At 41.7% G+C, this 24,729-nt stretch overlaps 1 protein-coding gene across 3 annotated transcripts in view; it reads left to right on the top strand.

Moving 5' to 3' along the window:
- The window catches only part of LOC311294918 (uncharacterized protein), a 49,063-nt gene that overhangs the window by 1,949 nt on the left and 22,385 nt on the right, over positions 1-24,729 (top strand). For 2 of the 3 annotated variants that reach the window (XM_084416009.1, XM_084416010.1), the window contains one exon: positions 12,921-14,898. The exons of the other annotated variant lie outside the window; for it this stretch is intronic. In XM_084416009.1, the coding sequence (XP_084272135.1) occupies positions 12,921-13,741 (821 nt within the window). In that variant the 3' untranslated portion in view covers positions 13,742-14,898. Of the gene's footprint in view, positions 1-12,920; positions 14,899-24,729 lie in introns of those variants that run through there. 3 annotated transcript variants of the gene reach the window in all.

Raw genomic sequence — 24,729 nt, 5'->3', positions numbered from 1 at the left:
AAAAGAAGCGGCGATGGGCGCAGGGCAGGTGGAAGACAGGCCTGTTGTTGCGGATTATGCAAAAGAAGTTTTGCAAAATGGACGCTAATGATCGACCAGACGAGTCATCGGATAAAGAGGCGAAGAGAAGCAAGTGCTACGACTGATCCACAGTGAGTGTAGAGTTTATATGCTTATTCTGTGGAGTAAAGTCGGGCGAACGGGGTCGCTGCGTCGCCGCGCTTATCACCGGCGCTAAAATAAGCACTAAAAGGCTCTGTCGCTCTCATGATTTCATTCGCTGCATCGGATCTGTCCATCTCCGGTACCCCACACGAGAGCACGTGTCGGACCATCCCCGCTCCGCTACGTGCCGTGCGCGCGGTGAGACAGGTGTGCACTGGAAAGACACTCTAGGTAGTGCCACCCCTTTAAAGAATTTCTGGCTCCGCCACTGTGCTGGAGACCAGTGTATTGTGTGTTTTAGGTTATCTTTGCCAATAAAATGTATTCAAATCTGAATTACACAACATTGTATTGGCTGTCAATCACGAGGGGAGAGTAGACGAGTTACAGCATGTCCACCATATCTTGTGGGGGTTTTGCATTAAGCCATTTGTGGTGCCCTTACCACATTGTGCCTCATATACTGTAAATGTTAGACCCAGTGACAAGCTGGCATGAAATTGCTTGCATAATACTAAGTAAGAAGGCCATAATATTTTTGACTCATGGCTGAAGTTAAGTTTCTCCAGCTCTCCTAAGGTTGGCAAAAAAAATGCATCTCAAAATGCATCAGATTGATGCTTTTAAAATATGGAATTTTCAAAATGTTCTTCCCGGGGGATCATTCCCCCAGACCCCCCTAAAGGGGTAATATCCTTCTCACCTTTTTCACCCCTGACACATTTTCATGCCTGAAACGGGCTTGGTAAAAGTCCTGGTTGAGCCACAGAAAGTACAGGCTCAGGATTTTTTAGACAAAAGGTGAAAGTCTCCCCTACAGCTAATCCAATCAATCTAACGATTCAACGGGCCAGGGGCTCCGAAAGCCATTTGGCCTCCGAAAGGTGAGAATCTCAGTGATCTGACTCATTTAAAACACAATAGAGAAAACAGGACTGGCCGGAAAGGAGACTCTTGCTGGAGACTCAATAATCATCTGATATCAGTCTACTAAACTTTATCAGTTTATATACTATTGCAGTGGAAAAACTAAATTAAACATTTAATAAATTTGTAATCCTACACCACCTGGGCATTAAAGATTAAAGAAAATAGTCCAACGCCATGTTATAACGAGCACACTCGGCCCTTAAGAGAGCAGCCAGAAAAATGGAGCGCAACTGGAAGAAAACAAAACTAGAGGTATTTCGCATTTCATGGAAGGAGAGGTCTATTGCACACAGGGAGGCTTTAAAAGCTGCTAGATCTGCTTATTTTTCAAACCTATTAGAAGAAAATAAACATAATCCTAGGTATTTATTTGAAACAGTGGCTAAACTAACGAAAAATAAATCCTCAACCCCAGAATTTTCCAAGCAACACAGCAGTAATCACTTTATAAACTTCTTTACTAACAAGATTGATAATATCAGGGAGAAAATTATAACTATGCAACCGTCCACTACAGTATCGCATCAGGCAGTGCACTGTAGTCTCCCTGAGGAAAAATTTGATTCATTCGTTGCTATAGGAGAGGAAGAATTTACTAAACTCATTAAATCATCTAAACCTACAACATGTATGTTAGACCCTATACCGACTAAGCTACTGTAAGAGATGCTTCCAGAGGTCATAGATCCTCTTCTTAATATCATTAATTCATTTTGTCACTAGGATATGTACCGAAAAACTTTAAGCTGGCTATGATTAAACCGCTTGTTAAAAAAACGCAACTTGATCCTACAGAATTAGTCAATTACAGGCCGATCTCGAATCTACCCTTTCTGTCGAAGATATTAGAAAAAGCAGTATCTTCACAACTGTGTTCATTTTTAGAAAGAAATGATATCTGCGAGGATTTCCAGTCAAGATTTAGACCGTACCATAGTACCGAGACAGCTCTCATTAGAGTCACAAATGATTTGCTCTTATCATCCGATCGTGGTTGTATCTCTCTATTAGTGTTACTCGATCTTAGTGCTGCATTTGACACCATTGACCACAACATTCTTTTAAATAGACTCGAAAATTATGTTGGCATTAGTGGAATTGCATTAGCATGGTTTAAATCATACTTATCTGACCGTTATTAGTTTGTAGCAGTAAATGAAGAGATGTCTCATCGATCACAAGTTCAGTATGGCGTACCACAAGGCTCAGTACTAGGACCGCTGCTGTTCACTCTGTACATGCTACACACACTCACACACACACACACACACACACACACACACACACACACACACACACACACACACACACACACTCTGTACATGCTACCATTAGGTGATATCATTAGGAAACATGGAATTAGTTTTCACTGTTATGCTGATGATACTCAGCTGTATATTTCTTCACAATCTAACGAAAACTACCAATTCACAAAATTAACGGAATGCATAGCTGATATAAAAAATTGGATGACTAGTAATTTCCTAGTACTTGTAGGGACCCCTAAAATAAATATGCCTTTCGTTTTGAAGTATTTTAAAGTATTGAATATTTGTGCTTTTCATCTTAAAAATATATCTAAATTACGCCTGTTAGAGCCAAAATGCTGCTTTGTATTTGGGTTGTAATTCCGTTGTTTAACACTGGTTGGCGTATGTCTGTAACTTGGCCTTAGGTATAAAGGTAGCAGATACAATGTTGTTTACAGGTGTTTGACCCGGAAGGGCAAAGGGTTTTTGACCGCTTGCGCGCGGCGCTCTGTATTGTTACACTGATGGAAACTATGGACAATGCTGTATTAAAATAAATGGACCACTGTGGATTTCAACTTTCGTCTTTATGCATTTGGTTTAGCACAGGGCAATCAAGTGAGCGTAGTAACATAGCGTGTCAAACACGCCTTCCCCGGGTTCAAACAACTAAGTAGTTCGGCATTAAAACGAACTCCTTAATATTAGTCAAAAACCCTGCATCAACTCGGACCTTGTTTACAAACGTCGGAGTCTTCGGCATGCATGCATGGAATTGAGAGCAGCCGAAGAGCCGTCGGTTTCTTTGTGGATTATTGTTTGGATATAACGTGGGCTTTCTGGTGATAAGGAGTTGGTTGGATACCGAAATCAGACCACGGAGTACAAGGGACCATCTGATGACTGCACGGCGCCCAACGAAAGAGGTATTTGTAGCGCTACAATCTTTAATGGCCATTTAAATTGTGTGCACACATACCCGGGTATAAAAAAAACAAAAAAAAACACACGTGTTAAACACCGGCAGATTGACCGGAGACTTTTTATGACTTTGCGAACTTTGCGTTAGACCTACGGACTTAAAAGCGAATCGTTTGATCTATTGTTTATCATGGATAAACAATCTCCCGCGATTGAACAGACTGCAATGCAAGCTGTTAGTAAACCCAGCAGTGTTAGTGTTGGTGATCACAAGGTTTCTAAACGTGCAGAATTGCTTGTTGATAAACTAACTACGTTGCAAGCAGATAGAAAGTCTAAACTGGACAACGCCAGCATAATTAGAAAATCAATGCAAGGTTTAAAAAATAAAAAATCACAGTTACAAAATGCTCTGAAGGAACTAATAGAAACATGTAACGATGCAAAACGTATTCATGAGTCTTTGTTGAGTTTATTGCCTATTGATGAAAAGGAAAAACATGAAACTTGGTTTAAAGCAAAGATGATAGCTAACAATGATGTTATTTCTGAAACAAAGGGCTTTGTTGCAAAGTGTTCTGAAAATGGTAATTTTGCTTTGTCAACTGTGTCACCTGAAATGTTTGACGCTGGTTTAAATGTAAATGCTCATGTAAGGCCTAAAGAAAATGTGGGTTTTAAAGTGGGGATGGTGTCAATCAAAATGACAGTGCGTCTAATATCAGTAGCAAACGGTCACGTAAAAGTGTTAGCAGTGGAAGATCCAGCACTTCCTCAGCTAGGATAAAGGCTGAGGCCGAAAGAGCTGCACTGGTGGCAAGAGCTGCAGCTTTGAAAGAAAGATACGCTCTTGAGGAACAGGAACAGCAACTGAGGAGGAGAAGGGAGCAGCTTGATGTAGATGCAGAGTTGGCTGCATCTGCTGCTAGGTTGTCTGTGCTACAGGCCGCCGATCAGAAAGGTTGTTCAGTAGCATCCTCAAATGGCATGAATTCCTATGTGGAAAAAGAAAAAAGGAAAATGCAATCAAGAAGTGTCTTAAACCCTATAACAAAGGAATTTCAACCTTGATTATCAAAGCTAACACAACATGTCTCCGTCAAAGGACCGCTACCACCTAACAACCCGTTGTCACCAGACGTGCTTAAAAGGCAAACTGAGCTGTGGTGTAGGGATGCCTCTAAACATCAGTACGATCCACGTGAGCTACAGCAAGGAACATTGTAACCAGCCGAGTATCAGCAGCAGGTGACAACCGTGAAACAACACGAACCGCAAAGGCTTTACACAGACCAGTCAGCCAATGGAACTCATTCCCCAGATCTACTGGCCATTATGCAAAGACAAAATGACATCACCGCTACCCTGGTTCGTCAACATCATGCATCATCTCTGCCATTAAGAGAGATTCCTGTGTTTGATGGGGACCCTCTCCAGTTCAGATCGTTCACCAGAGCCTTTGAACAAGGTGTGGAAAGCAAAGCTGGAAGTGCAGACTGTCTTTATTATCTAGAGCAGTTCACTAGAGGTCAGCCACAAGAGTTGGTGCGTAGCTGTCAGCATTTGGCGCCTGATCATGGCTACAAAGTGGCAAAAGGTCTGCTGCAGGAACACTTTGGCAATCCATACAAGGTCGCCACAGCTTATATGAAAAAGGCATTGGCCTGGCAAGTGGTTAAGGCAGAGGATTTAAGAGCACTACAGGACTATTCATTGTTTTTACGTGGCTGCTGCAATATAATGGGGGAGCTTCATTATGTGCAGGAACTGGACATGCCTGTCAATATGAGGACCATTATCTCCAAGCTGCCATATAGGATGAGAGAGCAATGGAGAACTACAGCTCATGACATCATGGAAAGGTCTCATGACCGAGCCCACATTAATGACTTGGTCCAGTTTAATGAACGCCGTGTCAAAATCCTTTCCGACCCTCTGTTTGGCGACATACAGGATCCACATACTTCCTCGGCACCAAGGCTTCCTTCACGGTTTAATTCACAGCCCAGGAGCTATGTAAGGGGTAACATTGTTGCTGCTGCTGTGACTGAAGAGTTGTTTGAGGATGTAAAGGAGCAACCGTTGGGTACAGAGCACATGGAGGAAGCTAAGTGCCTTTGGTGTGATCGTCGCCACCTTGTGGAGGAGTGCAAGCAGTTTAAAGGTAAAATGCATAAGGAGAAGATTCTCTTCCTGAGACAAAAGGGAGTTTGTTTTGCATGTCTACGCGCCGGCCACATGAGCAGGGACTGTGAGGGTCGCTTGGCATGTAAAATCTGTGGACAATCTCACCCTACTGTGTTACACATTAAAAGACAAGTGACTCAGGAACAGTTAACAGCTTCACCTGGCCAGCAACAGTCCTCTCCTCAAACATGTGGACATACAGGGGCCGGTAAGGACCAGAGTGTGTTATCCATTCTTCCTGTCAAGGTGAAGTCGGCAAAGGGAAGCCAGGTAATAACAACATATGCTTTTCTAGATCCGGGAAGTTCCGCCACATTCTGCTCTGAACATCTGATGCGGAAGTTGAACATCACAGGCAAAGCAACAAGCTTCATGTTGCACACAATGGGGCAAGAAAGGGTCGTTTCATCATTTTCTTTGTCAGGTTTGGAGGTGTCTAATTTGGACGGTAATGATTATTATACCCTCCCTGAGGTATTTACACAGAAAGAAATGCCAGTCACTGTGGATAATATGATACGGTCGGAGGATCTGGCTAAGTGGCCTCATCTATCAAGTGTGCGCATCCCAAGTGTGAAGGCAGATGTTGACCTCTTATTCGGAACTAACGCACCCAAGGTATTAGAACCCTGGGAGGTCATTAATAGCAGCCAGGATGGCCCGTACGCTATTAGGACAGTATTGGGATGGGTGGTTAATGGCCCACTGAGTGGAAACAGTGATGCATCATTATCCTCAGCCACAGTGAACCATATCTCTCTGCAAAGGCTCGAAGATATGCTTGTCAGTCAATACAACCATGACTTCAGTGAGAAGGCTGCAGAGGAAAGGGAAATGTCTCGAGACAACATCAGATTTATGGAGATCATGGAGGATTCAGCAGTGCTGCAAGATGGAAGGTACTGTTTAAAGTTACCCTTCAAGAAAAAGGATGTTTCTCTGCCTAATAACTTGGTTGTGGTGAAGCAAAGGATGCAGGGCTTAAGAAGAAGGTTCTTGAGTAATGACAGCTTGCACCAGGAGTATGCACAGTATGTGAACGGCCTTATCGCTAACACCTATGCAGAGCTTGTGCCCCAGCAGAAGCTTCAGGGTGAGCCTGGAAGAGTGTGGTACATTCCCCACCATGTGGTCCACCACCCAAGGAAAAGAACACTTCGGGTTGTGTTTGATTGTGGAGCCACTTTTCAAGAAGTAACCTTGAATAAGGAGCTGCTTCAGGGCCCTAACCTCACCAGCTCGCTGCTTGGGGTCTTGTTTCGTTTCAGAGAGGAACCTGTAGCATTCATGGGCGATATACAAGCCATGTTCCACCAGGTAAAGGTTGCAGAAGAAGACCGGGACTTCCTCCGTTTTCTCTGGTGGCCAAATGGAGATGTTACCCAGGACTTGGTGGAGCATAGGATGACCGTTCACTTGTTTGGTGCTGTGTCCTCTCCCAGCTGTGCAAGCTATGCACTGAGGAAAAGCGCTGATGATCATCAGTCTGAGTTTGCTGCCAATGTATGTCAAGCCATCAAGAAAAACTTTTACGTGGACGACACATTGAAGAGCTCCTCCACCGAAGGGGATGCTATCCAGATGATCCAAGACCTAACTTTACTGTGCCAGAAAGGAGGTTTTGTCTTGGAGAAGTGGATTAGCAACAGCCGCGCCGTCTTGCATGCCATCGCTACAGAGCGAAGGGCTAAGGATTTAAAGGAGTTGGATCTGGATCGGGACAAGCTGCCAGTGGAGAGAGCTCTGGGTCTATTGTGGTCTGTAGAAACCGACTCCTTCAAATTTAAGTTTGAAGTGAGGCAACAGGCACTTACCAGACGTAGTGTGCTGTCAACCATCTGCTCAGTGTATGACCCCCTAGGCTTCCTGGCACCAGTGACACTGCCTGCAAAGGTGATGCAGCAGGAACTATGCCGAAGAGGATGTGCATGGGATGATACCTTGCCATCTGACATCTTAAACCAATGGAAAGTATGGTTGGAAGACCTGGACCAGCTCAATTCTTTTGAGGCACCAAGATGTGTCAAGCCAGTGGACTTCGGTGAGGTCGCCGAAGCCCAGCTGCATCACTTCGCTGACGCCAGTGAAGCTGGTTATGGGACTGTTACATACTTGAGGATGCTGAGCCAGCAACGTCACATTCGAGTTTCCTTTCTGCTTGGCAAGGCTAGGGTGACACCGTTGAAGACCATCACTATTCCACGACTGGAGTTAACAGCAGCAGTTTTTGCTGTACGTGTAGACTCAATGCTAAAGTTGGAATTAAACTTCAGGTTGGAAGATTCGGTCTTTTGGACAGACAGTACTTCCGTTATAAAGTACATCAAGAATGAGGATAGACGGTTTCACACATTTGTGGCTAATAGAATTTCAACCATCCGAGAGGCATCAGAACCCTGGCAATGGAGGCATGTCTGCTCCAAGGACAATCCGGCTGACGACGCATCGAGGGGGTTGACGGCAGCAGACTTTCTACAGACCAACAGGTGGTGGGAAGGTCCTAAATTTCCGTGGGAGCAGGAGGAGGACTGGCCTAACACTGCCCTGGATGCTTCATTGAATCCTGATGACCAAGAGGTGAGAAGAGAGGCCACCACAAATGCGATCAATGTGTGTGACTTAGTCAAGCCCACTGACCAGCTTGTTAGCTACTTTTCTGACTGGAGGAAGCTCAAGAGGACAGCCGCTTGGTTTCTCCGTTTGAAGGCAGTGTTGTTGGAAAAGGCTCGCTGGAGAAAACGGCTAAAGGAGCCTTTGGTAATCCAGTCAGAGGAAACTAGTCAATCCAGTTCAAGGCAGACTGATGGGAAAGGGTTCATTGTGATTCCTAGGAGTAAAACCTTGACTGTAGATGACTTGTCAGAAGCAGAGGCTGTAGTGATTAAATATTGCCAGCAGAAACGATTTGAGGAGGAGATTGCTTCATTGTCCTCTAAGAAGGCAGCGGTGAGTCGTCAGAGTCCAATATATAGGCTGGACCCTGTCCTAGTTGATGGTTTATTGAGGGTTGGAGGAAGGCTGAGTAGGGGAGCGATGCCTGAGGAAGTTAAACATCCCATTATCCTCTCCAAAGAGCAGCATGTAGCAACGCTCATCCTCAAATATGTTCATCAGAGTCTGGGCCATGCTAGACGTGCTCACACGTTGTCATCAGTAAGGAAGAAATTCTGGATTTCTAAGGCGAATGCGGCCGTCCGAAAAGTTATTACTGAGTGCAGCTTCTGTAGGCGCTACAGTGGACGTCTTCTGGAACAAAAGATGGCTGATCTTCCAGAGATGAGAATTCAGCCAGACCTCTACCCCCTTTTACCAACACGGGAGTGGACTTTTTTGGTCCCTTGGAAGTGAGGAAAGGAAGAGGAATTTGTAAACGGTATGGAGTTATACTTACCTGTTTAGCCAGCAGAGCTGTCCATCTAGAAGTTGCGGCGTCCTTGGAAACTGACGCCTGTATCAATGCTCTGCGGCGCTTTATAAGCAGAAGAGGGCAAGTAACTCACCTGGTGTCTGACAACAGTACAAACTTTGTTGGGGCGAACCGAGAACTGAAGGAAGCTCTCGTTGCACTTAACCATCAGCAGATTGAAGGAGTCCTTTCCCAAGTTGGAATTCGCTGGAGTTTTAACCCACCAGCTGGGTCCCATCATGGCGGTGTGTGGGAGAGGATGATCCGCATCGTAAGAAAAGTCCTTAGCTCTGTCCTACGTCAGCAGACGCTAGATGATGATGGTTTGCATACAGTGTTCTGTGAAGCAGAAGCCATCTTGAACGACCGGCCACTTACCAAACTGTCAGATGATCCAAATGATTTGGAATCACTTACACCCAACCATCTACTTTTGCTTAAGGGGAAGCCAGCCTTACCACCTGGATTGTTCAAGCCTCATGACCTCTACGTAAGAAGAAGGTGGAGACAGGTGCAATACCTCTCAGACTTGTTTTGGAAGAGATGGGTGAGGGAGTACCTGCCTCTACTTCAAGAGAGGAAAAGGTGGAACGACAAGAAGAGGAGTTTGAAGACTGGAGATATTGTGGTCGTCATGGATGCTTCGGCCCCTCGTGGTTCTTGGTCACTCGCCAGAGTACTTGAAGTTTTTCCTGATAAGCAGGGCTTGGTATGCTCTGTGAAGTTGCAGACAAAATCTAATATCATTGAGAGACCCGTGACCAAACTTTGTTTGGTGTATGGGGTTTAAATGTGAAGATATCATTTTGATTTTCATGATATTTACTTGGTTCCTTTGTTTCATTTGTTTGAATTGTTGTGTCTGCCGGTCATCAACAATTAGGGGCCGGTGTGTTAGAGCCAAAATGCTGCTTTGTATTTGGGTTGTAATACCGTTGTTTAACACTGGTTGGCGTATGTCTGTAACTTGGCCTTAGGTATAAAGGTAGCAGATACAATGTTGTTTACAGGTGTTTGACCCGGAAGGGCAAAGGGTTTTTGACCGCTTGTGCGCGGCGCTCTGTATTGTTACACTGATGGAAACTATGGACAATGCTGTATTAAAATAAATGGACCACTGTGGATTTCAACTTTCATCTTTATGCATTTGGTTTAGCACAGGGCAATCAAGTGAGCGTAGTAACATAGCGTGTCAAACACGCCTTCCCCGGGTTCAAACAACTAAGTAGTTCGGCATCAAAACGAACTCTTTAATAACGCCATATGCTCTCATTGACAAATGCGGAACAATTAGTTCATGCGTTCAGGACCTCAAGGCTAGATTATTGTAATGCTCTACTGGGTGGTTGCCCTGTACGCTTAATAAACAAACTACAGCTGGTTCAAAACGCAGCAGCTCGAGTTCTTACCAGAACCAGGAGGTATGACCATATTAGCCCGGTTCTGTCAACACTGCACTGGCTCCCTATTAAACATCGCATCAATTTTTAAATATTGCTGATTACTTACAAAGCACTAAATAGTTTACAGGCATGAAAACTCCTCACCTTTCGGCGAAATTCGCCGTTTTAAAACCTAAAAGGGTCCCTTTCGAGGCCGAGGCCAGCATTTGTCCCCTATAAAGTTACCATAAAGTTTGCAGCTTTAAAAAACAATCATCATTCCTAATGCCGAAACATGACAGCCAATACGAGTCAGAGTAACGTTAGGGCAGAAATGTTTTCAAAGTCTTTTACACCGCGAGTCTGACAACTGGACACACACTGCCGAACAAAGAACCGCACGTCGAAAAGCAAGCCTGAGGTAAGTTAGTTTACAATGTTAACTGTCCTGTCAGATACAGACAGCGATGTTGCCAATGTAATTATTTTTAATTTTGACATAGAAGTGGACGAGATGATATCGCGAGCGGGCGCGGGCGCCGTGAGCGCTGAGCGAGCAGGAACAGTGCAGTGTTATTCATTGCGCGGCTCGCGAGCCTCATGTGGCTCGCCAAGCTTTAATTTGTGGTATATGCCGCATCCTTCTCACCTTTTTTACCCCTGACCTGTTTTCATGCCTGAGTTTAGCTCCGCAGTGCTTGAGCGAGCTCTTAACGCATTATAGTCCTTCACGCCTATTGAGATCTCAAAATTCCGGCCAGTTGATAATACCTAGAATATCTAAATCGACTGCTGGCGATAGGTCCTTCTCCTATTTAGCACCAAATCTCTGGAACAATCTTCCTACCATTGTCCGGGAAGCAGACACACTCTGTCAGTTCAAAGCTAGACTAAAAACACATCTCTTTGGCCTAGCATACACATAACACTTTATAGACTTCTATAATCCAATGTTAGAATTACAATGTTGCAATTAACAACAGAGCTCAAACTATGTGCTATTTATTTTTAGATATAATAATCAACACTCAAATAAAAAAATGTACTGTAAATTGCACATACGGCAGGTTTTGCTTGCTAAATCTAATTATAAAGTACATTTTCTAGTCCAAGTCATTGGACAGAAATGGAATCATTTACTCAGTGGCTGTTGTTTTCATGACAAATTTATTTAAACATACAATAAATAATCAAAACATTATTAACAGGTTAAGTAAATATAATGAATAGACTAATATAGCGCATATATGAAATGCCTCTCTAAATGCAACACTAAAAGCTGGAGGTAAATGTCAGAAATTATTCTCAAGCTGTTTTATTGATATCTTTCCGCAGTTGAAACACTGGTTGAGAGACGTAAACATATCGATCAATTGTCTCTTCTTCTTCTGCACGTTTTACTGTTAGCAAACAGCATTACAGCATGCCTAGTGTCATGCCCCCTTCTGGATTTGAGCCTGGATCGCCTGTGACTTAATGTATTTGTCGTGTGACTGCATGCGCCGAACCATGACATCCGTACCGAACGGTTCTGTGTGAATACATGTACTGTTGCACCCCTAAAATATAGTCACAAACTTGCAATGGTCTCCCACATATTTTTTACAATACTAACTGTCCGTGGTTGGTAGTGATGGATGGTAATTAGGGCTGCACGATTTTTCTCCATGGGAATTGAGATCACGATTCTCTTACACGATTCTCATTTTTTCAAACAAAATTCATTGCATTCAAGTACAAAAAAAACAACAACAAAAAAACAAAGGACATTCAGTATAATAAAGTGCAGGAGTAACAAAAATTGTCTATTTTCTTTATTTTAGACCCCTTAAAGTGAATAATTTTAAGCTTTATGTTGTTGAACATAAGAGAACATTAACATATACAATAATAGCCTAAATAAAAATAACTAAATAGAACCTGTGCTTTTTGCTCCAATTGGCACAGAATGTACATAGCACTTACATCTACTGTGTTTACGGGAATACTCGACTTGGCATTTTGAAATATTTCTGTGTTTATTTGGCCGTTTAGGCGCGCAACCGAAGACAAAGACTGCTTGGCTGTTTTTTCTGCAGAGATCTGAATGCAGGGAAATACACGGAAGTGAATTGCCATGATTAAGAAATGAGATCGCATTTATGTTTGAATCGAGATTTTGATTTTTTTCCGATTAATCGTGCAGCCCTAGTGGTAATAGATGAGAAATATACAGTTTTACACCAGCATGCTGATAATGTTTCTTTATTCGACAAAGCCACTAAAGCCTGAACCACTGCCTGAGGACGCCCGCACATCTCCCTCTCAAAAGCATTTGCCTTCCCACGAGAAATTTTGCGTTTACTCGCAAATATCTCTGAGGTTTTGTGAGTATCAAAAAGTTTCTTGCGGCAACACAAAAGCATTGAAATATTATTTCCTCCCATCATAATATCCAATTATTAGGGGCTCTATAGATTTGTGCCTTTAATGAATAAATAAAAATAATGTCTAGTACATTAATGTACTCCTTTCATGGAAAATTCAAGGGACATAATGGATCAAAATGATCATAATCTTGTATAACAGTTGTTTGAACAAAACTCAGTACTTTCTGCCATTACATCTGGGTTTTATTTTTTATTTTTTCACTACATCACTTTTCTTTTATTGATTTACTGAGCACTTTTTTAACTTTAGTTTCAGGCCCGATGGATGAAAATGAAGAAGTGAATGAAGTGGAGAAACATCAAAGAAGATCTCAGAAATCTTTCACTTGCACTCAGTGTGGAAAGAGTTTCACACGCAAACGGAGTCTCGAGATTCACATGAGGATCCACACTGGAGAGAAACCGTTCACATGTGATCAGTGTGGGAAGAGTTTTAGACAACAAGGACACCTTCAGGAACACATGAAGATCCACACTGGAGAGAAACCGTTCACATGTGATCAGTGTGGGAAGAGTTTTACACAACAAGGACACCTTCAGGAACACATGATCATCCACACTGGAGAGAAACTGCACAAATGTGATCAATGTGGCAGAATATTTTTTAGGGCTTCAGAACTGAAGAGCCACATGACAGTTCATTCACAGGAGAAACCACATTCATGTTCTTTGTGTGGAAAGAGTTTTTCACGTCTGCAGAGTTTAAAAGAACATCAGAAAATACACACTGGTGTAAGAAATCACATGTGCTTTGAGTGTGAGAAGACTTTTATCACAGCTGAAGATTTGAAACGGCACCAGAGAATTCACACTGGAGAGAAACCTTACAAGTGTTCACACTGCGACAAGAGATTCAGTGTGTCAGGATCCCTAACAAAACATGAGAGGATCCACACTGGAGAGAAACCTTACAAGTGTTCACACTGTGACAAGAGATTCAGTCGGTTAGGATCCCTGAAAACACACGAGAGGATCCACACTGGAGAGAAACCGTATCACTGCACTGCATGTGGGAAGAGCTTCACTCAATCATCTGCTCTACACAGTCATACAAAAACTCACATTAAGTAGCTTATATTCAGTTCCAGCACTTTCAAGTGCGATGCCACCTCTCTTTCATATTAGTTTGTCTTAACCAGCTTCAACCACGGCTGTAGCCAGTTATGAAGTCACCGAGCTCCAGACTTCAGTATATTTCCAAGGTGTATATAATAAAGGTTGTGAAATAATTCCCTAATATAGTATTAACTCTACTTTAGTGCTGCAAGGATATTGCACAGCTTCAAGATCTCCTCATCTGAGCTCTGCGTTCTGTCGCCGCTCATCAACATCAGAATATTGAGATGACCAATCAAATTAAAGTAGACGGGCTTTATGTTCACAGAAGCTGCTGAGCGCATATTCTAGCGCTTCAGTTAACGGTCATGAAGTGCGAGATCAAATATAGCTAAACTAAACATTTCATATTTGACAGCTATTTTAGGATAGAAATGATAAGTGACCATAACGAAAATACGATTACGAAAATAATCAAGAAAACTGATGTACCGGTATATGAATATCAGTTGAGCCTATGTTTACTTTCTTCATTGATACAGACAAAAATCAAAAGAATATCAGAGAAAGCTCAGCTTTAGGAGGGGAAGAGACAGACCATAGTAGAGAGACTGAGAGAAAAAAAGAAAGAGTGATGGAGATGAAGAGAGAGCAGATATTAACAATCTACTGCCCACTGACATGATTTTAAAGCTATTACTATTTAAAGCTATTACTAAGCTATTACTTTGTTTAGCCTTCATATGTCTTGAAATGCACATATGTAAATCAAAGAAATCAAACATTTCTCGGGGGAGCGATTCTAGATCTCTACAGCCCTGGCCACAACGAACGAAAGTATAAACAAAACATTGTCAAAATTTGTCACATTAAATAGTTTATCTTTAAGAACAGCAGTTTCTACTGTGAGATTCACATCAACTCGAAGATGAAGTTCCTTCCCAAAGCGCAATATCGCATATATAATGTTGCTTAATATAATCTATATGTTTAAAAGTACAAGTGGTTTTTTACATTTTTTACTAACTGTTCTTGCTCAGGAAGCTGAAGAAGAGGCTGATTGAGATGCTTTGCTATCTTGTTAGTCAATAAAGAAAGGGATCTGTCTTATTTGCTTCCAATTTTACTTTCTTTTTGTATTTTCTGCACCAAGTATTAAACATTTATTGTCCATTTTTATTGTCTGCTCCTTCTTGCATCAAGAATAAATAATTTGATCATTTTACTTTAGTTACATCTAAAAGTCAAGCTGAGTAGAAATACATAATCATGTTTCTCTTGGTCCCTTCAAAGTTACATTGGATTTTCTCCTCAGCGTAAAGGTTAAGAGGCCCATCTATCACTGTTTTACAAATGTTTGTAGAGTTAGTTTCTAGAGTAAATATAAAGGCTTTAATCTGTATCTCGCATCTTCACGAAAGTCGTCGAGGCAGCCCTTCTGCCACTCCGGCAACACGGGGTTCGCATCCTGAGCTATCTCAACGACTGGCTGATCCTAGTTCACTCTCGAGACCAGGTTTGCCGAACACAGGGACATGGTGCTCTGGCACGGCGCCCGTTTGGGCCTTCGGGTATGCTTGTATGCTTGGCTCTGCACCGTTTCTAGTTGCTAGAAGGACCAACGTTGCTCAAGGACCAACACGTAGTAGTCCGTTCAGACAACACGGCGACAGTAGCGTACATCAACCAACAAGGTGGTCTACATTCCCGCCGTATGTCGCAACTCGCCCGCCATCTCCTCCTATGGAGTCAGAAGCATCTGAGGTCGCGTCAAGCCATTCACATTCCAGGAGAGCTGAACCGTGCGGCCGACGAGCTTTCAGGGGTTCAGCCACTTCCTGGAGAATGGAGACTCCATCCCCAGACGGTTCAGCTGATTTGGGAACAGTTTGGCGATGCACAGGTTGATCTCTTTGCCTCCCTAGACTCTTCCCACTGCTCCTTGTTTTATTCCCTGACAGAGGGGACCCTCGGCACGGATGCACTAGCACACAGCTGGCTGCGGGACCTCTGCAAGTATGCGTTTCCCCCAGTGATCCTTCTTGCACAGGTCCTGTGCAAAATCAGGGAGGATGAAGAACAGGTCCTTTTGGTTGCGCCTTATTGGCCCACACGGACTTGGTTCTCTGAACTGGTGCTCCTCGTGACAGACCCTTCCTAGCCAATCCCTCAGAGACGGGACACCCTCTGGCACCCACGTCCCGATCTGTGGTACCTGCATGTGTGGGTCCTGGACGGGACGCGTCAGGTTTGAGTACCCTAACACCTCCGGTGTGAATACCATCAATTCTGCTAAGGCCCTGTTCACGAGACACACCTATGACTGCATGTCTGCGTTGACTGTGTAGACTGCGTTGAAGTGGAACCTCTTCGTCTCCTGGTGTTCTTCTCGCAGAGAAGACCCCAGAAAATGCACAGGTCCTGTGCAAAATCAGGGAGGATGAAGAACAGGTCCTTTTGGTTGCGCCTTATTGGCCCACACGGACTTGGTTCTCTGAACTGGTGCTCCTCGTGACAGACCCTTCCTAGCCAATCCCTCAGAGACGGGACACCCTCTGGCACCCACGTCCCGATCTGTGGTACCTGCATGTGTGGGTCCTGGACGGGACGCGTCAGGTTTGAGTACCCTAACACCTCCGGTGTGAATACCATCAATTCTGCTAAGGCCCTGTTCACGAGACACACCTATGACTGCATGTCTGCGTTGACTGTGTAGACTGCGTTGAAGTGGAACCTCTTCGTCTCCTGGTGTTCTTCTCGCAGAGAAGACCCCAGAAAATGCACGGTCGGGTCCATGCTCTCCTTACTCAAGAATGGTTAGAACGAAGGCTGTCTCCTTCCACCCTGAAGGTTTACGTGGCTGCAATCTCTGCGCACCACAACCTTGTGGAGTCGAAAACGGTGGGACAGCATGACCCAGTCATCAGGTTCCTGAGGGGGGCGAGAAGACTAAGGGCCTGTCCCAATACCTCCCCTTACCCTAGATTTCTGCCCTAACCCTTGTTTTTACGCGTTCTTGTGTAGGGTTAGGGTGTCCCAATACTCTAAAGAGCAAGGGGGAGTGCTATTCTCCCCTTAAAATCAACCCTCAAAACATAGTGCGGTCCGATGCAGGCTTAAAACGAAGTGGAAGATGAAATTACCCAGGATACCTTGCGGCCTCAGCAAGCCGGTGAATTTTTTTAAACAAGATGGCGGACACCGCTGGAAAGGAACAATTAAATTGTAGATATATATTCGCAAATAAGCATGTTCAAATTTCTAAATATGTTGGAATATGTTAGTTTGATGCACATCCAAAGGACTGTTAAGTTTTGAACACTAATGTTAGAAAATATTTCACAAAGCTATCTATATGATGTTGATGATATCTGCCGAGTGCTTCGAGAGAGTCTGCCCATCAAATATACATCTGATCTGGGTAGTTTATCTAATTTTATTTTCGATTTTGGCTTCCAAGGATTATAAAAAGAAGATGTGAGGTAAAACTATTAAAAACTAGCCGCGTTTGTCTAGTGCTTCATCTTTTTCTTAACAGCACGCTGTCACTTTTCCCTAACGTTAAGCCCAAATCAATGATTGTTGTAAAATGCAGTGTCTGCTGATTATAAACTGCGGGAGGTGTTTGATTGTAAAAAGAGCTATTATAAGTACAATGATCCGCGCAAGAGACGTTGACCCTGTTCCCATGGCGGCGCGCGTTCGGAAACGGACTGCAAATAGACAAGCAAACTATACTTTGGGTTTCATGTGCGCATCTAAACGATCAAATACAGACAAAAATATGGCTAAATGACCGGTTTGAAGATTCACTTTAACACAGTTTATGTGTTAAATGGGAGTTAGTTGTGGAATAGTTGGGAGAAAATGTGTATTATTAGATCTGCATTCGGTCTTAAAGTGGGAGCGTCTAAATTTTCTGAATGAAAATAGTAGTAATAGTAGACACGTCGACGCTGCGCGTGACGTAGTAAGGTTTGAGGTTTGCTGCACGTGATGTAGTGAGGTTTGCCGCGCTAATTTGCATATAGTGGTGTCCCATTTCATAGGGAAAGATCTTCAACTCCACTTCCCTCGTTGAGGGGATTTTACTTTCGAGGGCACTCAAAACCAAGTGGAAGTTTTAAGGGGGGAGAAATGGGACTCTCGCTCTCCTCTTATACCCTCTTGGGACCTCGCAGTGGTCTTATCAGCCCTGCAGGGAGCTCCCTTTGAGCCATCGTGATCAGTGGAGCTTAAGTTCCTGTCTTTGAAGACAGCGCTCTTGGTCACTTTGGCCTCCATCAAGAGGGTAGGGGACCTGCAGGCATTTTCAGTTGAAAAAGCGTGCCTGGAATTCGGGCCGGCTAACTCTCACGTTATCTTGAGACCCCAGCCTGAATACATGCCCAAGGTTCCTACCACTCCTTTCAGGGATCAGGTGGTGAACATGCAAGCAATGCCCTCGGAGGAGGCAGACCCAGCCTTGGCACTGCTCTGTCCAGTATGCGCCCTCTGTGCTTACGTAGACAGAACGCAGTGTTTCAGGACCTCAGACCAGCTCTTTGTCTGTTATGGTGGGAAGCTGAAGGGAAAGGCTCTCTCCAAGCAAAGGTTGTCTCACTGGATAGTGGACGCCATTTTATTGGCTTAGTAGTCAAGTCAAATCACCTTTATTTATATAGCGTTTGTTTTTACAATACAGATTGTATCAAAGCAGCTTCACAGTGTTGACATGAAAATAATACAACAGAGATTGTTTCTAGAAGAAATTTGTGATATGCGATGGCAGCCATATTGCGCCAGAACGCCCACCACACACCAGCTTACTGGTGGAGAGGAGACAGTGATGAAGCCAATCAGTGTATGGGGATGATTAGGAGGCCATGATCGACAGGGGCCAAGGGGCAAATTTGGCCAGGATGCCGGGGTTACACCCCTACTCTTTTTTGAAGGACATCCCGGGATTTTTAATGACCACAGAGAGTCAGGACCTCGGTTTAACGTCTCATCCGAAGGATGGTGCTCTTTTGGCAGTATAGTGTCACCGTCACTACACTGGGGCATTAGGACCCACACAGACCACAGGGTGAGCACCCCCTGCTGGCCTCGCTAACACCTCTTCCAGCAGCAACCTGGTTTTTCTCAGGAGGTCTCCCATCCAGGTACTGACCAGGCTCAGCCCTGCTTAGCTTCAGTGGGCAACCAGTCTTGGGCTACAGGATGATATGGCTGCTGGCAATTAGAAAACAATTGGAAGAAAAGATGTTAGATTCAACATTTAGAGCAACGTTGGATTACAAATGGACCAGGGCCAAAAGCTGTTCAAGATGTATTTGATGGTGCCTTGTATAAAGCTGTAGATCCCCTAAATGATCCAGACCAGTTGAACCTTTCACTTACTTGGAATGTTGTTGGTATCCCCATTTTTAAAGCGTCTCCCTTTCACATTTGGCCAATCCAAATCATAATCGACAGGCTTCCCCCAGACATGAGAAGCAGATGTGCTACTGGCTGGTTAGTGGTTTGGTGCTTCTAAGCCCAAAATGGATTATTTTATGCAGCCATTTGTCGATAAATGCATTCAGCTAGAGCAGGAATGTCTAACAGTAATGCACAAAGCTTGAATGTTCATGTGTTTAATCTTGTCTGTGTGTTGCTCACGGCACTGTCCAAAATATAAAACAATTTAATGGGGAACATGGATGTCACTGGTGTTATAAGAAGGGAGAAGTTGTTGCCAAGGGGAATGGTTCCACTAAGGGACTTAATTTTAAGTGTTTATTGAACTGTTGAATGAAATCAATGTCATATTTTCAATCGTGAAGGTATTCGGGAAACAGCACTCGGCGTGTGAGGTTGCTTAAAGGTCCCGTTGCATGCGATTCCATGTTTCAAAGTTTAGTTAGTGTGTAATGTTGTTGTTAGAGTATAAATAATATCTGTAAAATTATAACGCTCAAAGTTCAATGCCAAGCGAGATATTTTATTTAACAGAAGTTGACTACAAAAAACGGCTGGATTGGACTACACCCCTCTACTTCCTTCATTAGTGACATCACCAGAACCGTGTTTAGACTAAGCTCCGCCCACAGGAACACAGGCGTATTGATGGCGAAATGTCAACAGACGTGGTTGATGTTTATCTATAATCGGATACCGCAAAAGTTTAATTCGAAGTTGTTAGTTTGCTCTGTCCATTTCACCACGGACTGTTTTTCTAACCTGGGATAATATCAAGCAGACTTCTCTCAGCGTTTCATACTGACGAAGGGGACTATTTCAACTATATATTCCAGCAAGCGGTAAGTACAAGTAGTGATTTAATATGGAAGTAGCGATCAACTTCACATCGTTTCTCTTAGTAGGATGAAAATAATCTTACTTAAACTGTGATTAATATACAGAAAGCGATCAAAGATCTCAGTCGTCCAAGCTGTCAATCAATCACACAGCACGAGTTTATCTGGACACTTGCCAAAACTCGTTATGAAAAAAATGACGCTGTTACACTGCACAACGAAGCTCTTACTGTATTTATATGCCTCATGTTTGCATTGGTGAAATCATTAGTGAGTGCAGAAACTGCGTTGCAATGATAAGATCTTTTTTTCACGCGATCAACAGACTGTCATCTGCTCAACGCTCACTGCAATTTTTTATGTCATTGAAATAGATCTAAATACTTAAAAAACTTCTCACGATTCGTTAATCCCGATAGTTGTAATAGTAAAAACGTATAATAGCTGTAATAGTAAAAGTTTTCCAGATAGTTCCACATGTAATGCCAGATATTTCATATGCAAGCATGTCAGCCAATCACAGCAGAGGGCGTTTACACTGAAGTCTCACAGCAGACACGCCCCTTCAACCAGAGTGTTCAAACCAGGGAATGAAATCAGGCTAGGAAATATGCCTTTTATTTCTAAATTATAAAAAAAAATTATCTAAAAAACATACTAACATTATAAGGGCACCCCTGGAAACATAATAAAATAATAAAAATAATCCATGGAATGGGACCTTTAACATTGTTACCGTCAGTAATACATTTACTATCCGACCACTATTGATCACAACTTACAATAAATGTAGTAAAATCTGAATTCTCTCGTTTAGTGATTCCTTAGTTAGTTAGTTTTGTTGTTGTTGTCATTGACGTTTTAATCAGGCTACTTGTCAGGTCGGGCAAGTAAAATTCTCTTTTACTTGTCTCTTCAAAAGATCCACTTGTCCCGGACAAGCGTTAATGTCGAGCCCTGGGTAAAGGTAGAAGTGCTGATAGTGATAAAGGTCTGGGCCCGTATTTATCAAGCCTCTGAGAATTACTCACAAGAACACTGCTAAGAATTAACTGAAGAGTAAAACATTGCGCGATTCGTGTGTCTGCTAACTAAAATACAGTCTTCATGATTTGGTTTCTCTTCACATACAAAACAGTAAGATGTTAGCGAACTACTTTGTTGTTGTTAGAAAATCAAACTATATTTAGATTCATATAGACAAATTACAATGGTTGATAAAGATGGGTGTCATAGTGTCTGTCTTTATATTCATAGTGTCATTTGAGAAATAATAGTAATTTTAAAGCATTTTAATAGTCTTTCAGCAGATATTCTGACTCAAACAATCTGTTTCTAGCAGCAAATACTTATAATAAAGTGAGATGATCTGCTGATCCTGAATGGCTTGTTGAATGAGTATTGATAGTCTATGGCTCATCACTATTATCAGAGCAGCTGAAAAGCCTCTGTTATTTCATGTTAATAGATCCTGTTTTCTCCTCATTCATTATGCTGATGTCTTCAGATCTGTAAATTGACACATTAAGCTCATTTTATTGTCAACAGATTTGAGCAAACGACTCGATCAGCTATTGTGACATCTGCAGGATATAGGTAAGTTTTAAAATGGCTTTTATTTCAATAATCTGTGATGAACCATGTTTCAAATTTCTATTATATTTGCAAATCTGCAAATATGTTTTTATATGGTTTAATCTTTTTTTTTTTTTTATTCTTAATTTTTCATTTTTAAATTACGGAGCCCCTGAGGGGACCTTTGCAAAAAAAAAAAAATACGGACTTTTGCGTGCGCACGCGTTACAATTTCCGGTTTGGATGATGTATACAGGTGCTGGTCATATAATTAGAATATCATCAAAAAGTTGATTTATTTCAGTAATTTCGTTAAAAAAGTGAAACTTGTACAGTATATAGACTCATTACATGCAAAGTGAGATATCTCAAGCCTTTATTTGTTATAATTTTGATGATTATGGCTTACAGCTTGTGAAAACCACAAAATCAAAATCTCAGAAAATTAGAATATTACATGAAATCACACAGTAATTACACAGTAATTCCATGGTCATTGAACCAGGTTTTGGTTTTTTTGGGCAGTGTGGGCCGGTGCAAATCCTGCTGGAAAATGAAGTCAGCATCTCCATAAAGCTTGTCTGCTGAAGGAAGCATGAAGTGCTCTGGAAATGTCCTGGTAGACGGCTGCGTTGAGTGAACAGCACAGTGGACCAACACCAGCCGATGACATGGCTCCCCAAACCAACACAGACTGTGGAAACTTCACACTGGACTTCAAGCATCTGGGATTGTGTGCCTCTCCATTCTTCCTCTAGACTCTGGGACCTTGGTTTCCAAACGAGATGCAAAATCTGCTCTCATCAGAAAAGAGGACTTTGGTCCACTGTGCTTTATTAAATCCAGAGTCAACGCAGCCGTCTACCAGGACATTTCCAGAGCACTTCATGCTTCCTTCATTTTCCAGCAGGATTTGCACCGGCCCACACTGCCAAAAGAACCAAAACCTGGTTCAATGACCATGGTATTACTGTGTAATTACTGTGTGATTTCATGTAATATTCTAATTTTCTGAGATTTTGATTTTGTGGTTTTCACAAGCTGTAAGCCATAATCATCAAAATTATAACAAATAAAGGCTTGAGATATCTCACTTTGAATGTAATGAGTCTATATAATATACAAGTTTCACTTTTTTAACGGAATTACTGAAATAAATCAACTTTTTCATGATATTCTAATTTTATGACCAGCACCTGTATATCATTTATGTATGTATTACATTGCCAACATGGGGAAACAAAATATTAACATAAAGTACAAAATATTAAAGGGATAGTTAACAAGAAAGTGAAAATATTCTATACAACCATTGTATGAAAAATATGAAAGCAAATGATGACAAAGAAAGCTGATGACTGTTCAATGAAAATTCTGCGAAAGATTTTTGTGTTCATCGAAGAAAGTCTGAAAAAGACAGTATGTTTTAAATTTATATAAAATATAAAAATATAAATTTTAGATAAAGGTTTGAATTTTTTTATCCAGACTGCAATTAGTAGTGTAATTGAATCAGTGTATCTTTCGTTCAGTCGTTTTTTTATTTAATATTTAAAGTATAAAATTTTAAAAAGAGTTCCTTTTTCGTTTTATAAACAATATTTCTAAAACGTTTTTCATTCTGAGGTAGAAAATTGAATAAACAGCTTGAATATTCGATTTCTAGTCAAGTCAAGTCGCCTTCATTTATATAGCGCTTTTAACAATATGGTTGCAAAGCAGCTTTTGCATAGATAATAGGAAATTACTGTAACAGATTGTTTATAGGCTTTACAACAGCTCTTGGATAAAGTTCTACACGTCCACATCATGTTGTTTTCTTTCTTTTTCAAAGGCATGACATTTTGTAGTCATTCTGAATGTACACAAATAAAAATATACATTTTTCTGTGTCGAATGACAGAGTATGAAACGATAAAGTATTAAGTTATTTCCCCAGCTGAGGAACAAATCCAAGTGATGGCGCCGGCGCATCGCGCTTTAACAACATCGGTTCACTTCTGGCATTAACTTGACATCGCAGCCGGTTCATTATTAAATTATTATTAACTCCTGTTCAGTATTAAACTTTGGATCGAACGAAAGATGCGCGAACCCAACTTTGCGGTATATTTTCAGTTTCGATTCAAATAAATTTGTTTAGGCTTGGCGTTTAAAATAGGCTAAAGGTTGTTTGTAATAAAAGGCACAATGGGCTATTTTTATAGGCTACTATGTATTTTTTTTAAATTATTATAAGTGGTTACTTATTTTTTATTTCTTGTTGTCTTCTGATATTCATTTATATCAATATATAAGGATTACTATATAAGGATTTGGCTAGCCAGTAAGGGGAAGTAAAATATGCATAGCCTATGTTATTAATAGTGTTTATAATGTTAATGTTGTATTTTATTTACAGGTCTTTTACACTATTTCTGAATAGCCTAATAATATAATGCATGTTTCCCTCTCAACATGACCGAGTGCGTCACGCACAAGCGCGCATCCTTGAGATATAAATTATAGTATAGTATAGTATAGTATTTAATAAAAAAAGGCCTACATCATAAAACTCAGAAGAGTATGTATTTTTCATATGCATGTAAAAACTCATTTTGGCGTATAAATTGCACGATAAACACAATGTGTGCTATAGAGACGCATTTAGTGTGATCGGGTTGCTTATATAGTCAATTATTACCTTTTTGTATTAGTGTTTAAAATATTTAATTTGCAACAAATTATATTGATTTATATCTTAATTTATTATTATTATTATTATCATTATTAATATTATAAACTTACTGGACGAGGGCGACCATGGCAGGCCAACAGTCGTCATTTACCCTGTATTTACAGTATATCTATACAGAAGAAAGCCCTGTCTAGGCTCTTTGGTACGGGTTGTGTCGAACCATTCGTTAGTCTGGTTGTTTGATGAGAAAAATATGAAATGTAGTTGCAATAAACGCGTTAAGAATCCGCACATCAGAGGATGACTATTTTAATCTGCAGTGCGGAACTGAGGAAGAGCTGATGACGGAACAGTCTGATCAAGATAAATAGCAATCTTGAACTTCTTAAAAAAAATAATGTTTCCATCTCAGTAGCAGAAGATTATTACTTGTTTATTTTATTTTTTTATCAATACACATAGAACGTTTA

The sequence above is a fragment of the Rutilus rutilus genome (assembly GCF_951802725.1).
Source record: "Rutilus rutilus genome assembly, chromosome: 8".
NCBI lineage: Eukaryota > Metazoa > Chordata > Actinopteri > Cypriniformes > Leuciscidae > Rutilus > Rutilus rutilus.
The sequence above is the reverse complement of the archived record's forward strand: the minus strand, read 5'-3'. Positions and strand labels throughout refer to the sequence as shown.